Source organism: Scleropages formosus, chromosome 10 (assembly GCF_900964775.1).
Source record: "Scleropages formosus chromosome 10, fSclFor1.1, whole genome shotgun sequence".
NCBI lineage: Eukaryota > Metazoa > Chordata > Actinopteri > Osteoglossiformes > Osteoglossidae > Scleropages > Scleropages formosus.
Window position 1 is genome coordinate 8105302 of NC_041815.1, and position 17907 is coordinate 8123208.

A 17907-nucleotide genomic window follows, 5' to 3' on the forward strand; every position below is an offset into this window, starting at 1 on the left:
CTAGAGCTAAGATATCAAACTATAAAAATCAATACAATAAAACTTGTTTTCTGTCCAATGCTTTACTGTGTGGGGGTGCGGTGGTGCTGTAGGCTTGGCCGGGTCCTGCTGTCTGGTGGGTCTGGGGTTCGAGTTCTGCTTGGGGTGCCTTGCAACAGACTGGTATCCTGCCCTGGGTGTGACCCCTCCTCCTCCAATCCAATCTTGTGCCCTGTGCTGCTGAGTTAGGCTCCGGCTTGCTGCGACCCCGCTCAGCACAGGCAGTTTCAGATGGTGTGTGTGTGTGTGTGTGTGTGTGTAAACTTAAAGTTGCACTCTATTTAGAGACTGTACAAGGTGCTGTTTCATCTCTCAAACAGTTGTGAAGGAACAAAGATCCAGTTTCCAGTACTGAGTAATAGGTCTAAATTCAACAAAGTCATTTACAACAAATGTGTTAACTCTGGATAAAGAATGCTACAGTACATTTCTGGGTCCAGGACTCAATTACATGTGGCAGATTTTTTGTGTCACATAAGCAGGTCTGTGTTGGGCAGTCCTTGGTGAGGATGGAGCTCTTCCTGTTCCTGGTGCCTTTGGTGCTTCACCCTTTGGGCTTTGGGTAAGTACCAGTACAGTATCAGTTCATTGCCACTCCCTGAGAAAGCAGGTACAGTGGAGTTCTACAGGAAAGGAGGACTTAGAGTACATAAAGCCAAAACTCACACATAACATGTTCACCATACACTCCACAAGGTATATCGCACTAGTTTGATTGTGCTTCAACAAAACAACGAAAAATAAAAATATATTGTAATTTCTCAGAGAAATAAGTAAAATATGTTACTGTAGTTATGTACATAATAGCAGTACCCTTAATCTTTTTCATCTTTGTGTGCTTTCTGTCTCGGAGATGTTAAAGGGGAAACTATTCAATTATTCTTAAAGGAAAGCAAGTTTTATTGTACAAGAAATAGAGCGTAAAATGTTTACAAATGGAAGTTTATAATGGGTTAAGGGGCGGGGGGCATGGTGGTGCAGTCGTGCAGTGGGTTGAACCGGGTCCTGTTCTCCCATGAGTCTGGGGTTCAAATCCCGCCTGGGATGCCTTGCGACGGAGTGGCGTCCCGTCCTGGGTGTGGCCCCTCCCCCACCAGCCTTCTGGCCTGTGTTGCTTGGTTAGGCTCCAGTTCCCTCTGACCATGTATGGGACAACTGGTTCAGATAGTGTGTGTGTGTGTGTGTGATGACTTACGGAATGGAATCAGATAGTAGGAATTATGTCGGCAGACATGAGTTGTGCAAGATTCCTTTTTTGGTAGGTTGGCTATGCAATTCAACTCTCTCCTAGTGAAGGTGGCACTATATCTACAAGAGGCCACAGGTCACCCAGCACAGAGTTGAGAGGAAAAAAAAAACAGTACAGGTAAACAACCATAGTAATCAAGAAGATCTCATAGTAGGACTTTGTGGTGATGTCGAGAGAGTAATGGAGGTCTGTCACTCAGAGAAAAGGCTCTGCCAAATGAATAGACGCAATGTAAATGCAAGTACGTACTGTGCAATAATTATTGTCACTAATATGACCAAGTGTGGCAGTGTGAGATTGATTTTGCTTGTAATGTCTTTATTTTGGGGAGTGCGGTGGTGCGGTGGGTTGGACCGAGTCCTACTTTCCAGTGGGTTTGGGGTTCGACTCCCGCTTGGGGTGCCTTGCGACGGACTGGCGTCCCGTCCTGGGTGTGTCTCCCCCCCCTTTGGCCTTACGCCCTGCGTTGCTGGGTTAGGCTCCGGTTCTCCGTGGCCCCATCTGGGACAAGCGGTTCTGAAAGTATGCGTGTGTGTTACTGTAGTTATGTACATAATAGCAGTACCCTTAATCTTTTTCATCTTTGTGTACTTTCTGTCCCGGAGATGTTAAAGGGGCAGCTATTCAATTATTCTTGAAGGAAAGCAAGTTTTATTGTACAAGAAATTGAGCGTAAAATGTTTAATAATGGAAGTTTATAATGGCTTACAGAATGGAATCAGTTAGATAGTAGGAATTATGTAGACAGACATGAGTTGTGCAAGATTCCTTTTTTGGTAGGTTGGCTATGCAATTCAACTCTCCCCTAGTGAAGGTGGCAATATATGTACAAGAGGCCACAGGTCACCCAGCACAGAGTTGAGAGGAAAAAAAAAAGAGTACAGGTAAACAACCATAGTAATCAAGAAGATCTCATAGTAGGACTTTGTGGTGATGTCGAGAGAGTAATGGAGGTCTGTCACTCAGAGAAAAGGCTCTGCCAAATGAATAGACGCAATGTAAATGCAAGTACGTACTGTGCAATAATTATTATCACTAATATGACCAAGTGCGGCAGTGTGAGAATGATTTTGCTTGTAAAGTCTTTAGTTTGACGTTTTAGCGATTCTTGGGTGTACCTTTGTTTCTCCATTAGAAATAAGCCCATTGAAGGGGACTGGGGGACATGAACACTAATAAACAGCCTTTTGACACAATATTAGTACAAAAAAGCCTAGTTTTACCAAATGCCTTTGACACTGTCTTTATCAAAGTATGAGCAGAGAATGCTCAGTTTTCAAGATATTAAAATTAAGGTAAAGATGCATCAATAAATGAATAGAAATGCATCTGATCAGTATGTGTGAAAACATCTCTAATGTTCCAGTATCATGTGAAACTGATTCACCTGGCACTTTCCTCTAAAGCAACTTACAGTCCTAACCTACTTACAATTATTTACCCATATACACAGCTGGGTATTTTTACTGTCCTCCCATAAAACACAACTGTAGCTGTTCTCATCATAGGGAACCTCATATATATGGGTTACATACATACAAAAATAAATAACACAAATTCAAAACATAAGTGAATTGAAAAAAACCTATTGTTATTTTTAAATCTGCGACCAATAGTCAATATCTTGCATTTTAACTAAAGCAAAAGTATATTTGACAATTAAAGTACAGTAACGCATATATAAAGTGCTGACAGTATAGTATATACAGAAGGATTGTCAGATGTCCAGAATCTGGGCCAGTGTAGGTGAGGACACTTTGCACTATGGAAAAATTTGCTTCCCGAAACGAAAGGTTGTTTTCACACTGAAGTAAAAACTCTATGGAAAGGACTTTTTATTTCCTTTTAAGATTTTAACATAAAAACACCAACGGGTACCATTAATAGCGGTTGTTATTCAAGCTATCGGGAAAGCTCCAATAAACCCCACAAACACCCCCGTGTTTACACCTCGTACAGCACAACTACGCGAAGAAATACCTCCCGCAGTAGTTTGCTGCGAGCGATCATTGCGCGGCCCAAAGTAATTCCTTGATCAGCGACTCCGGAAAGACGCACGAACTGATTTTCCTCAACGTGACAAGTCCACAAGTCCAAAGTGCGGAGCAATAAGTTCCGGTCTACATGACAGCTATTTTTGGAGGGAAACCAAGATTTACATAAGACGGGAAGTGCAAAATCAAAATTACAAAAAAAAGGTAAGGACGACAACTGGGTTGCGATTTAGTAACATGATTTAGTAAAACATGCACAACTTTCATTTCAAAAATGTGAAGAAAAATTTAAAAGGTCAACATTTCGACATTCTTAACGAGGGTAACGGAAAAAGCATACTTTTAAAATAACTCCTCTTGAGAAGGAAATTCTCTAAGAAAAATTGGCATAATTATTTTTTGTTTTTATGTTATCACGTCACGAGATGAAAACAGCACATACAACAATACGTTAAAACAAAGGCAAAAAGCTGCAATATTTCACATGTGAAGAAAGGGAAAAATGTGATTTTCATACGGTGAACAATTAGGAGTTATTGTGAATTTGAGAAACTTTGGTGTTACTGCAGTAATTGCCGTGTTTACACAGCACAAGTTACATATGAGGAGTCACGTGACTCACCCCTGAAATCTCCTCCCTTCTCTGCAGGCAGAGACACATAAACAGTGGAGAAGACAGAGGGCTGAAGAGAGAAGGGCTTTTGGAAGAGACAGAGAGGCAGTAAGCAAGACGTCTGTCTGTCCATGCTGGTGTAGAGAGGTGCAATGGAGATCTCCAGCACACTGGTCCTAGCAGGACTTGTTTCGGTTCTGCTGCTCTATTTCAGCTGGAGAGGAGGGAGAAGAAATGTTCGTCTGCCCCCAGGTCCAAAACCTTTACCCCTTCTGGGGAACTTGTTGCAGATGGAAAAGAGAGCTCCTATCAAGAGCTTCGTTAAGGTGAGACATGCAGAGTGGCCTCTGAGTAGTTAATTCAGGTTAATGCAGGTTTCATTTCTGGAAGATCTTGAGTACTCCAAGCTCCTGTCGCACTCTGGGGTTCCATCTGGTCTATTGTTTAACTATAAATTACCCAAATGCTCCCAGTGTCATTAACCTGTTTCCTTAGTACCAACAAAAGAACAAAAAGTATTATTTGTGGACAGTGGTGCATATCCCACACATTATGATTAACAGTTTCTTTTATCAAGTTTTACATTGTTGTCCTCAGTTTTCAAGAACGATTCGCTTACTTATTCGATATTGCGCAACTTGCGCTGTGTGTTTCAGTGAAAGTTTATTGTATGCTTTCATATTTTGTACATTCAAGGAGGGACTAAGAACCTATCTTTCAGACCCACTTCTTACCTGATCTCCTAACTGCTGTATACACTTGCATCACATCATCTGTCATGATCAGCTTTGTATTTCCTATCAGATCTGTAGGCAGCAGCATGTGTAACATGTGCCAGGAAAAAATGTTGGCATTGGATAGAATCTGGGCTGTGCTTCAACAATCGCATGTCCGCATCTAAACCTCAGTCTGCTGTGAAGTGCACTGTTGTTTCCTTCGGGTTGTAGGTCACTTCGGAGGAAAGTATTTGCTAAATGAATAAAGGTTCTGTAAATATAAATGTATGTAACCAATATCTTGAGTTAGTGGAGTATTAAGGGGGTGCAGTGGCGCAGTGGGTTGGACTGCATTCTCCTTTTCAGTGGATCTGGGGTTCGAGTCCTGCTTGGGGTGCTTTGGGACGGACTGGTGTCCCGTTCTGGGTGTGTCCCCTCCCCCTCTGGCCTTACGCTCTGTGTTGCCGGGTAGGCTCCGGTTCCCCGCGATCCCATATGGGACGAGCGGTTCCATAAATGTGTTTGAAGTGGAGTGTTAGTCGATCAACTGATTCTGCGTGTTCTTCTGTGTAAAAGTCATTGTTCTTTCTGTGTTGTTGTTCATGCTGGTCTGCCTCTGTGTATAACCCTTTCTTTTCAGTTCAGTAAGATATATGGCCCAGTGGTCACTGTGTACATTGGACCTCAACGAGCTGTGATTTTGGTGGGTTATAAAACAGTGAAGGAGGCGTTGTGTGACCAATCGGATGATTTCGCTGACCGAGCTCCAGCTCCAGCCGCAAATAAAGTTCTGAGAGGCTATGGTAAGAAGTGTTCACATTTACATATTTAAACTTTAATGTATACTCCTCATTCCTGCTGTAAAACCCTTGAACAGGATGCTTACCCTGAATTCCTCCAGTAAAAATTATGCTACTCTATAGATGGACAAATCATTGTTAGTAGCTTAGTGCACAAACTTAATATTGCAAGTTGCCTTGGATCGGCAAAATGGTGATTATTAATAATGGTGATGAATAATAGTGATGGAATTGCTAGATTAAACTGTAAGCCTTATTGTTTTCATCTTACAGTACATTCCTTCTGTTTCTTGACTCCAATAGGTTTAATTGCCAGTAATGGAGAACGCTGGCGGCAGCTGAGACGATTCACATTGAGCACACTCAGAGACTTCGGTATGGGACGCAAGACCATGGAGGAGTGGATTCTGGAGGAGAGCAAATACTTGATTGACGGCTTCTCCAATACAGACTGTGAGTATGATGTGAGGGGTTGGCTCTCTGCGTTTCTAGGAGGAGGTGGATTGATGTTCTGTGTGTCTAGAAGGAGGTACAAATGTGAAGGAGTAAACCAGAGTTAAAACAAACTGGTAGTTACATTGTTTAACTGAAGAAAAGTTGAAAACATTACATTAGTGAAGTAGATTGCTTTGTGCAGATCAGGGTTTAGTTTTTCGTGGTGAGTTCCAATGTTACAATATGTGTTCTCCTCTCACTCCAACACAACCACCAGCATCTCCTTGTGACCCCACCTACATCTTGGGTCGAGCTGTGTCCAATGTGATCTGCTCCCTTGTCTTTGGCCAACGATTTGACTACCAGGACAACAGATTCCTGCGCCTTCTCCACATTCTCAATGCAACACTACGTTTTGGCAGCAGTCCCTTGGGTTCGGTACGAATTAAAGAAGATAAAAAATCTTTCCAACCTGTCTTTTCATCTGTTTGTCTGCTATGCATAAATTATATTTATGTGGTGCTGCATTACACTTTTCAGTAACATTTCCAATGTGTTACCTTCCAACCACAGCTGTACAATACCTTTCCTAGACTGATGGACCACCTGCCTGGGTACCACCATAAAATTTTTGCTGGAGTAGATGAGCTTAAGGCTTTCATCATCGAGAAAATCCACCAACATGAAGAGACCCTGAGCCCTCATTCACCCCAAGACTTCATTGACTGCTTCCTTATTAAACTCAAGCAGGTATAGAGAGTTAGACTTTGTGATGTTCATCTTTTGGTGTAACAAAGAGCCTTGTGTATTGTACCACACTTGAGTGAAAGAGAAAATGGGTTGTGTTACTACATCCTATCCATCATCATGGTGCTGTCTGCAGTAATGGTCCTAACTGTATTTCACTTTTCAGGAGAAGGATAATCCATCTACTGAATTCCATTATGACAACATGGTAGCAACTGTCTTCAACCTTTTCACGGCTGGAACTGAGACTACCAGCACAACCCTCAGATATGCCTTGATGATGCTCATCAAATACCCAGAAATACAAGGTAATGCGTCTCTTAATTCAGGATGAGAATTGTCATAGAAGTCACAGCATAAACTTTGACCCCAGTTTGATAACACAATTCTTAACAGATTAAACCGCATATGGGACATTGGTTCCGACGTTTCGCTTCTCTTGCTGGAAGCATCGTCAGGATGTGACCACATCTTGTGGAGGTTAAATGTGAGATGGCATGTTTGACAAGGGTGGGTGTATTTATGAACGGGAATGGGGTCGGGGGTCATAGCGAGTGGTCCTAATAGGTGGTGCCCCCACTGTGTTTTCCCTTTGCGCTGTTTCCTTCATATTACAGGGCGGCTCGCTGAGCCAAGTTTTAATGAGAGGCGGTCGGGTTGTTGTCGGACCTGCGCGAAGACGTGAGATGAGTGGTGTCCAGGCACTTGAAAGTTTGAAGCCCTCTTCCCGACTGAAATTGTCGGGGTGCTTTTCTATCTCGATTGCCTCCCTCACTATGCGGCTCCTGTACCCGGGAGCAGGTGCGAGCACTGTAGTCTCCTCAAAGCGGATCTCGTGCCTGGTCTGCAGTGAATGTTCGGCCACTGCTGAGTCGATGTTATTGTTCCTCGTGGCTCTTATGTGTTCTTGGAGACGTATAGAGATAAGTCGACCTGTCTGCCCGATGTATGCTTTTCCACAGCTGCAGGGTATTCAGTACACGCTGCTGGTCTTCAATGGCAGGTTATCTTCAACTGTGCCGAGTAGTCTTTTTGTAGTGGAACCGGTGGTGAAAGTGGTTTTCATGCCGTGCTTTGTGAGTAATTTACCTATTTCGTCGGTGGTGCCTTTCACGTATGGGAGGTAAGCAATTCTGGCTGGTTCGGTCGTTGTATGTTTCGTATTATCTGAAGTTTTTTGGTTTTCGTGCCGGCGAATGATGTTTATGATCTGATTGCACTCGTAACCGTTCGCTGAGAGTGCTTCCTTCCGGCAACCTTCATCACTCAATCGGGTGCCTCTTGCGATCAAGGTGTTCACGACTGCGTTCTTCTGAGCTGGGTGGTGGTGGGAGGCTGCGTGGAGGTACCGGTTTGTATGGGTCGGTTTACAATAAACCTTGCGGCTGAGGCTGCCATTACTCCTTCTCGTCACCAGAACGTCTAGGAAGGGGAGGTTGCCGTTCTCCTCTTTCTTCGTCGTGACCTGGATGTTGGTGTGTCTTGAGTTCATGTGCTGTAAAAAAACACGCCATTTCACATTTAACCTCCACAAGATGTGGTGACACCCTGACGATGCTTCCAGCAAGAGAAGCGAAACGTCGGAACCAATGTCCCATACGCGGTGTAATCCAGAAGGACAAAACCTCCAGTCAGTTTACTCTAACTGCGGAAGCCTATGGTTTTTGATACAATTCTTAACACATTATAATAGCAATTGTAATTTAATTTCGATTTCGTTTGTTGGGCGAACGTTCTCCGGATCATTTCTATGTCCCGTAGCAGGGAGTGGGCGTGACTCGGTGGTTCGATTAATCGCGCCTGTTTGGTTGTTTGTGTTGGTCGCCATTCTTAGAGTAGCTTCGGTTTCGATTAGGAATCTCTGCCGATTGGCGGTAGCCCGGTTTAAATAGTGGCTGGTGATCCATAGCCACTATTGGTGCGAAGACTCAGGGTGCAAAGACAAGGGAGTCTACCTGTGGGAGTCCTTCCACCAAGGAAGGCCACCGCTACAGTTGCCCGCAAGGGATCATGCGCCCAACATGTCGACCATCAAAGTCTTTTATGGTAAGCGAGCCATGCGACTTCGCCACTGCCGAAGACCTGGGCGCTCTTGCTGCTACAGTAACCTGGTCTATCCTCACTTGTCAAACCTTCCATCTTGCTTTACTTTCTCCATGGGACTCTGGAACTGCCAGTCCGCTGTGAGAAAGGCTGACTTCATACCAACCTACGCCTCCCATCTCTCACTGGACCTCCTGGCCCTAACTGAAACCTGGATCACCCAAGACAACTCAGCCACACCTGCAGCACTCTCCACTAACGAGCCCTTCTCTCACAGCCCTCGTTCCTCCAGCAGAGGTGGAGGCACAGGCCTGCTCATCTCTCCCTGGTGGGAATACTCTATTCTTCCTCTTCACTTGCATGATCTCTTCTCATTTGAATGGCATGCTGTCTCTACCACTGCCCCAGTCACTCTTGATGTGGTTGTTATTTATCGCTCTTCTGGCTCTCTCGGCTGCTTCTTGGATGACCTCGACATCTTGTCGAGCTCTGTGCTAGGGGACAACACTCCGTTGATTCTCCTGGGTGACTTCAACCTGCATGTTGATGACATCCATGCAAGCGACCTTCTATTGCTCCTACAGTCCTTTGATCTCTCCCTGTCCCAGTCCCCTGCTACTCACAAAGCGGGCAACTGTCTTGACCTTGTATTTTCCCGCAACTGTGGCTGTCCTGCCCTCTCTGTCACTCCGCTGCATGTCTCTGACCACTTCTTCATTTCTTTTCAACCCTGCCTCACCACTAACTCTTCACCTCTTTCTGCTCCCTTCGTCACGTTTCGCCGCAACTTAAAATCTCTCTCACCTTCCAGCTTTGCCTCTGCTACTCTGGCCGCTCTCCCTTCTGCTGCGCAGTTCTCAAATATGTCTAAAGATGATGCCACTAACACTTTCCTTTCTGCCCTATCCTCCTCCCTTCATTCTCTCTGTCCTCTGTCTTCTAGAACCAGCACGCCCCATTGCTACCCCATGGCTGCCTGATACGTTACATGCTAACAGGACCAAACTGCGGGCTGCAGGGCGAAGATGGCGCAAATCCAAAACTCCATCAGACCTGATTGCCTACCAGTCACTCTTAGCTGCTTTTCAATCTGCTGTCTCTTCAGCTAAAACCTCCTTCTTCCACAACAAAATACAGCCTGAATCTAAGAAAACCACACAGACTCTTTGTGACCTTCTCATTCCTTCTGTGTCCCCCGCCACCTCCTCCTCCCTCTTCTCTCATTGCTGACAACTTTGCTTTGTTTTTCCGAGACACTGACACCACTGACAAGTTCTCAGCATCACTCTGCCCGGTTCATGCCAGACCTCCCTGCGAAGCTATCCTTTCCGAATTCAAGCTGCTCTCCGAATCAGAAATCTCTGACCTCACGATACTGCGCACAGCCACCACCTGTTCGCTTGACCCGAGCCCATCATCACTCCTACAGAACATTTCCCCGCAACTCTCCACCTTCATCTCTAAGATCATCAACTCCTCACTCTCCTCTGGCTATTTCCAAGCTGTCTTCAAAACTGTTCTAATTTCACCTCTGTTAAAAAAAACCCTCCCTGGATCTCAGTCTGTTTGAAAATTACACACCAGTCTCTCTCTTGACACACCTGGGGCATCAGACATCTCCGTGCGCATTGCTGTCTGCCTGCCTGCCTGTCGGACACCTCCTTGGCTTAGAGTCTGGGAGTAACGATTGACGCGAGTCTATCTTTCTCTCAGCACATCGAAGCCACAACCCAGTCCTGCAGATACATCTTGCATAATATTCGTAGGATCCGTCCCGACCTCGCGATTGGCTCTGCTCAACTACTTGTCCAGGCCATGGTGACTTCCCGTCTGGACTAGCGCAACTCTCCCTTGTGTGGCCTTTCTGCTACTGCCGTAAGACCTCTGCAGCTGATACAGAATGCTACTGCATGAGTTGTGTTTGACTTGTCGAAGCGTTCTCATGTATCTCCTCTACTAATTTCTCTACACTGGCTTCCTATAGCTGCCCAAATCAAATTCAAGACCCTGGTTATTGTCTACAAATGCATCAATAGAACTGCTCCCAGCTATTTACAGGTCTTGATCAACCGCTACACCCCAGCTAGACCCCTTCGCTCGTCTATTTCTGCTTGCTGAGTGGTCCCGCACATGAAAGGTAAAGCACGGAGGTTCTCGGTTCTGCCTCCGTTGCGGTGGAACGACCTTCCCTTCTCACTCATAACTGCGGAAACTCTGTCTACATTCAAGAAGGGTCTGAAAACTCACCTTTTCCAGACCCATTCCGCCTAAGATCTCTCCAGCTCATGCACGGTGTAAATGTCCATGCACCGTAACTTCATGAGCATCACCAAATAAAGCCTTTACACAGCCACTACTCCGGCATGGTTTTTGCCTGCTTGTGTATCTTACAGTATTATTAAAAAAAAAAAAAACAAAATTTGGTACGAGGGTATCAGGATTTGTTCATCCTGTGTTTTATGCACCTACTTGAACGATGAACCTCAGTGCAGCAAATGGTAGATAACAAACTAGGTTTAATTGGGTCACATGTCTGCATCTATGTCTCTTTCTCTTAGTGTAATGCATAAATTGTACTTTTACTGAGATGTATGCCGCTTTGGACAAAAGCGTCTGCAAAATGAATAAATGTAATATAATTTCATACTGAGATTCAGGGCTGCATTATGTTTTCAGCTAATGTTTGTGCGAATTTAATGTTTGAAAAATTAACTCATCTTCCTAAGTAAACTCTGTTCAAAATCCATAAAACCTTGACCTTTCCTTGTAATTACCCATAACCAAATTAAGGAAGAGCATGATTCAGATCATGTTAAACCTGGTAAAAACTTGAGGACTTACTTAAATTTTGATTAAAGCATACCTACTGTGGTGAAAATATGGATAAATTTATTTTTCAGACAGATGTCAATTCATTTAAATTAATTGAGCATTCTTTTAATACTATATGATCTGAAAACCGTACTATATTCTTTTTAAAATTTTATAAAATGATCTGAGTCATTCCATTAACATACACACTTGCAATAGGATTTCTCATATTATGACTAAGTGGTTTTTCAAGTGAGGTTTCAGTTTAACAATGAACGCATCTCCAGTCTTCAGTTAACCCAGTCTGTGCATTATGATTTCAAGCCCTGCTGTCAACACTGTTTTTCAGCCTTGATATGCTTTTAAATGGCATTGCTAATTTTTTTTTTTTTTTTTTTGTCCTAAATTTACAGAGAAGGTCCATCTTGAGATTGACACAGTAATTGGAAAAGATCGTCAACCAACAATGGAGGATAGAAAGTCCCTCCATTTTACAGATGCTGTGATCCATGAGGTGCAGCGTTACTTGGATTTGACCCCATTCAGCGTTCCTCATTATGCTACTCATGACATTTCTTTCAGGGGCTACACCATTCCCAAGGTACCAGATGCATTAATCTGTTTTGTTCCTCCATTTTATTGTAATCCATATACTCACTGGCAAGCAAACTCTTTTGTGTCATGAAAGTGATTCTTCTGGAGTACCCTTGAAATTTTTCTTCACCTGAACCACCTTAAAAGCATTAAAAATGTAAATACTAAGTTAGTCCAGCAGCATTCCATATTAAAATAATTTCTCATGACAGTATATTTCAGCAAACGTCACCTGAAGCTGTTTTTTCTTTTTTTTGTCCAACAGGGAACAGTTATCATTCCATTTTTGCACTCTGTGTTGAGGGATGAAATGCAGTGGGAGTCTCCTTTGACTTTTAAGCCAGGACACTTCTTGGATCACAATGGAAACTTCAAGAAGAACTCTGCTTTCATGGCCTTCTCTGGAGGTAGGTCATGTCCTCAACTTTACATATTCCAAATGCCAGTCTATGCTATAGATATTTCAGAGGAGGGCAAGGGCTGGTGGCTCAAATTTGGCTCATAGCGATCAGTTGGACGATTTTCTCCAGCTTTCCTCTGTGACTGTGTTTGTATGAGAAACATGAGTCGTACAAGCAAAGCAAATGGCACAGCGGGTAGCAGTTAATGCTTGTGCTTTACTTTGCTACCCCACTGTGATTCTGGATCTGGGATTCAATCCTGTGTAATCTGTGTGGAGTTTGTATATTCTTGCCCTGTTTGTGTGGTTTTCTTCCCACAGTCCAAAGAGTTTGGTGAAAGACGGCAATGATAAACCATTTCTGTACCCTCTCTTACCATGAAAACCATGGCAGTGGTCACCATGAGTAAAATTTGACTTGATTGCGCTTACCCTACTTACATAAAGACAGCATTTGTAAAAACAGCAAATTGAGTGTTTTATTCTTTAGTGAACATCCTCTCTGATAGAATTGATTTCATTGAAACCAATGCCTGTGCTGTGTTTTCATGAAAGGACTGGTCTGACCTGACCTCATGTGTTTTATGGTAGTAAAAAAGAATTTGCTCTGTAACATGTCAACATTTGTCAACTGTGTCAGCTGTACATGACGCTGCTTAATCTAATTTGGAGTGCTTTTCTTTGTTCAGTTCTCCTTTGTGTTTTATCCCAGGTAAGCGGGTCTGTGCTGGGGAGTCCCTAGCAAGAATGGAACTCTTCCTTTTCCTCGTCACTTTACTGCAGCGCTTCACCTTCTCTTGTCCTGGGGGACCAGACAGCCTGGACCCTACCCCTGAATTTAGTAATTTTGGCAATTTGCCACGCCAGTACCAGCTCATCGCCACTCCTCGCTAACCACTACAGGGAGTGTGTGATAACATATCATATTGCATGCTAACACAGAGACCAAAGCATCAGTGAAGCAAGTTGTCAAAGGGATCAACAATCATATACAACTACTTGTATCTATGGCAAGTAAAATATATCAAAATGACTGTCATCTTTTTGTATTAAAAAAATGGTATTAATACTCCCGAGCAAGGTACATACCCTAAATTGCTCCAGTCAATTTACCCAGCTGTATAAATGGGTAAATAATTGCAAGTATTTTAACATTGTAAGTGCTTTGGAGAAAAGCATCAGCTAATGTAAATGTATTGTTTCTGACTTTTGTCTCAAAAAATGTTGACGGAATGTTGACATGTACCATTTCTTTCCTTTAGACAAGCAGTTAACAGTAATTGAATGAGTTAGTCATAGAGGTTCAAGATCAGATTCAGTACTTTATTTCCCTTTAACAACAAAAAAAAGTTTACAGGAATGTACCTGTGAAGATGGAAACAAAGGGAGGAATCTATATTTGTACCCACCCTTAATGGGGTGAGTACAACTTGTTCCAACTATGTCTTGATCAGTTGTGCTGCCATACAATACATTTACAATTGTACCTTATTTCACAAACACAACTGGGATCAGAAGTCTGTTTTTAACTAATGTCTAACCATTGTGTCAGAGTCATAAACATTTCATGCAGCTTAATCCCTTGCTTTATTTACAGATTAGGCTGTGTTAAAATAAATAAAGACATGAATGAAAAATTCACAAAAAGACTGCCATTTATTTTATTTTCATCAAAAGCTAATAGAACGCAAGGTCTTGGTGTTCCTCGAGCTGAAAACACAGTGCAAGACAGATTATGACATGGACTGCACACTAGTTTATTTCAGCATGAAGCAACCTGAATGAACGTCCACAACCTACTATTCAGTGTTCTGCTTCATTCATACAAGACAGTGGTGCGATGTTTTTCTACATGAGGCACCACAGCTGAACGAAACAAAGGAGAATGAGTTGCAATGTACTGCAGGATTGCATGAGGCGAATGTAGTGTTTCACATGAAATGCTGACCATCTGTCTCATGGTATATTTCAATATCTGGTAATTTCCAGTTTCCAGTAAAAAAAAAAAGGTGGAATAATGAGCATAACCTCTTTTCTGAGTAGTTTCTGTAAAAGTCTCAGATACAGCTATTTTTTATTAAAAAAAAGTGAGCTCACACCTGTCCAGCTCGAAGACAGTGCACCCTTGTCCCTCCCCATAGCACTATTCAAGTTTCTGTTACATCTGAGTGTTTTGCTACCCTCTTATGGCAGAAGAAATACAGGCAATACCTGCTAAGCAGAAATTTTAGAAAATAAAACTGTGGATCTGTAATCACAACTTTACTACCCACACACATTGTCTGAAACCGCTTGTCCCGAGCGGGGTCATGGCAAGCCAGAGCCTAACCCAGCAACACAGGGCGAAGGGCTGGGGGGGAGGGGACACACTCAGGACAGGACACCAGTCCATCTCAAGGCACCCCAAGCGGGACTTAAACCCCAGACCCCCCAGTGAGCAGGCACAGGCCAAACCTGCTGCACCACCGCACCCCCCAGACAACTGTACTAGGAAATGTTCATATTCACAGCTTACATTTACATTTTACATTTATTCATTACATTAACATTTTTTTTTTTGCAGTTCTGAAAGTATTTCAGTGTACTGACTCAGGTCATTTGCATTTATTCATTTAGCTGACACTTTTCTCCACCGCTAATTACAATGTTCTGGTTACAGTTAATGGGTCATTGATATAGCTGGGTTATTTTACTGGAGCAATGTAGAGTAAGTATGTTACTCAAGGGTACTTCAGGCAGAGACAGGGATCCAACCTCCGACAGTTGGATCTAAAGGCAGCAGCGCTAACCTCTACGCTACCAGCCGTTCCCTTAGCAGGTAAACATGTATAGAGGAAGCACAGATAAATTCTTTTTTTTGCCTGGGGGTGTCAATGCTCCTCTGTTCACACTGAATATTGATCATTTTTTTATTCAGACTTACCAGCAGCTGAGTGTCATGAAGTCCAGATGTGGGAGCTCTCTAATCCGACCAGATTAAACGTGTTGTCGCCGTTTCAAAAGAGTCGAGTGTGGTCGTACAGATTTGACCCAGACAAGCAGTAACTCGTGCAGTCAATTTTATATTCAAGGAATGTCCTGGACTGACTTACTTAAGACAAAAAAAGACAAAAATAACTGCTAAAACTATAACGTACTGCACTGGCTTTAAACCAATTTTTGTTTCTCATTATTTAAATTTATTTGAAACATTAAATTATACCAGAGAAAATCATTTTGACATGTTGCTAGGAAATATGCAAAAGATATTTAAAACATTCTAGAGCTAAGATATCAAACTATAAAAATCAATACAATAAAACTTGTTTTCTGTCCAATGCTTTACTGTGTGGGGGTGCGGTGGTGCTGTAGGCTTGGCCGGGTCCTGCTGTCTGGTGGGTCTGGGGTTCGAGTTCTGCTTGGGGTGCCTTGCGACAGACTGGTTTCCTGCCCTGGGTGTGTCCCCTCCTCCTCCAATCTTGTGCCCTGTGCTGCTGAGTTAGGCTCCGGCTTGCTGCGACCCCGCTCAGCACAGGCAGTTTCAGATGGTGTGTGTGTGTGTGTGTGTGTCTGACTTTACTGGGTAAAAAAAATAACTCATCCTTAGTAAAAATGGTGATGCATACAGTTTTACATTTCATTAATTTATCTGGTGCTTTTCTCCAAAGCAACTTGCACTGTTAAGCAACTTTACAATTATTTACCCATTTATAAAACTACATCATTTTATCGGAGCAATTTTTATGCTAAGTACTTTGGTCAAGGATACTACATCCCGAAGGTGAGATTCAAACCTGTGACCTTTGGGTCCAAAAGCAGCAGCAGCAGCAGCTGTAACTACTACGTTATCAACCTGACATAACAGGTCTCTATTATGACTTTTGATGTAACATGCAAAAACACAAATACAGAGAAAGATGTATTCCAGGATAAAATTATAATGGTCTTCAGAGGAGCATGAAATAAAGGAGAATGAGTTGCAATGTACTGCAGGACTGCATGAGGAGAATGTAGTGTTTCACATGAAATGCTGACCATCTGTCTAATGGTATTTTTCAGTGTCTGGTACTTTCCAGTTTACAATAAAAAAAAAGTGGAAAATTGAGCATAACCTCTTTTCTGACCTGTTGCACCACTGCACCACCGCACCCCCCAGACAAATGTACTAGGAAATGTTTATATTCACAACTTACATTTACATTTTACATTTATTCATTTAGCAGACGCTTTTGTCCAAAGTGACGTACATCTCTGCAAAAGTACAATTTATGCATTACATTAAGAGAAAGAGACATGGCTGCAGACATGTGACTCTCAAGTAAACCTAGTTTGTCACCTACCACTTGCTGCACCGAGGTTCATCGTTCAAGTAGGTGCATAAAACACAAGATAGACAAATCCTGATACACACACACACACACACTTTCTAAACCACTTGTCCCATATGGGGCCACGGGGAACCGGAACCTACCCGGCAACACAGGGCATAAGGCCAGAGGGGATACACCCAGGACGGGACGCCAGTCCGCCGCAAGGCACCCCAAGCGGGACTCGAACCCCAGACCCACTGGAAAGCAGGATCTGGTCCAACCCACTGCGCCACTGCAACCCCTTATTGTACAAAAATAAATAACACAAATTCAAAACATAAGTGAATTGAAAAAACCTATTGTGATTTTAAAATCTGCAACCAATAGTCAATATCTTGCATTTTAACTACAGCAAAAGTATATTTGACAATTAAAGTACAGTAACGCATATATAAAGTGCTGACAGTATAGTATATACAGAAGGATTGTCAGATGTCCAGAATCTGGGCCAGTAGGTCCACTTCAGCACATACTGTATGTCATCGCTGATACCCCCTAAGACACTTTACACTGGAAGAATTTGCTTCCCGAAACGAAAGGTTGTTTTCACACTGAAGTAAAAACTCTATGGAAAGGACTTTTTATTTCCTTTTAAGATTGTAACATAAAAACACCAACGGGTACCATTTATGGTGGTTGTTATTCAAGCTATCGGGAAAAAGCTCCAGTAAACCCCACAAACAACACCCGTGTTTACGCCCCGTACAACACCGCGTGAAGAAACACCTCCCGCAGTAGTTTGCTGCGAGCGATCATTGCGCGGCCCAAAGTAGTTCCTTGATCAGCGACTCTGTAAAGACGCGCGAAGTGATTTTCCTCAACGTAATAAGTCCACAAGTCCAAAGTGCGAGGCAATAAGTTCCGGTCTACATGACAGCTATTTTTGGAGGGAAACCAAGATTTACATAAGACGGGAAGTGCAAAATCAAAATTACAAAAAAAGGTAAGGACAACAACTGGGTTGCGATTTAGTAACATTTAGTAAAACTTGCACAACTTTCATTTCAAAAATGTGAAGAAAAATTTAAAAGGTCAACATTTCGACATTCTTAACGAGGGTAACGGAAAAAGCATACTTTTAAAATAACTCCTCTTGAGAAGGAAATTCTCTAAGAAA

General features: G+C 42.9%; 1 protein-coding gene across 1 annotated transcript; it reads left to right on the top strand.

The window, feature by feature from the left end:
* The first annotated feature begins 3934 nt into the window (after positions 1-3934).
* On the top strand, positions 3935-13512 carry LOC108933451 (cytochrome P450 2C20-like). Its single transcript, XM_029255770.1, has 9 exons — positions 3935-4221; positions 5252-5414; positions 5715-5864; positions 6124-6284; positions 6420-6596; positions 6760-6901; positions 11861-12048; positions 12307-12448; positions 13154-13512. The coding sequence occupies exons 1-9, from the start codon at positions 4048-4050 to the stop codon at positions 13333-13335; spliced, it is 1479 nt and encodes a 492-aa protein (XP_029111603.1). The 5' UTR covers positions 3935-4047; the 3' UTR covers positions 13336-13512.
* Positions 13513-17907: the final 4395 nt, after the last annotated feature.

What these genes read in the sequence shown, in the direction of transcription:
- LOC108933451 (XM_029255770.1), top strand. Translation starts at nt 4,048, where the DNA reads ATGGAGATCTCCAGCACACTGGTCCTAGCAGGACTTGTTTCGGTTCTG. An exon ending in TAAAGTTCTGAGAGGCTATG is followed by an intron (nt 5,415 to 5,714) that starts GTAAGAAGTGTT and finishes TGACTCCAATAG; the next exon opens with GTTTAATTGCCAGTAATGGA. An exon ending in CGGCTTCTCCAATACAGACT is followed by an intron (nt 5,865 to 6,123) that starts GTGAGTATGATG and finishes CACAACCACCAG; the next exon opens with CATCTCCTTGTGACCCCACC.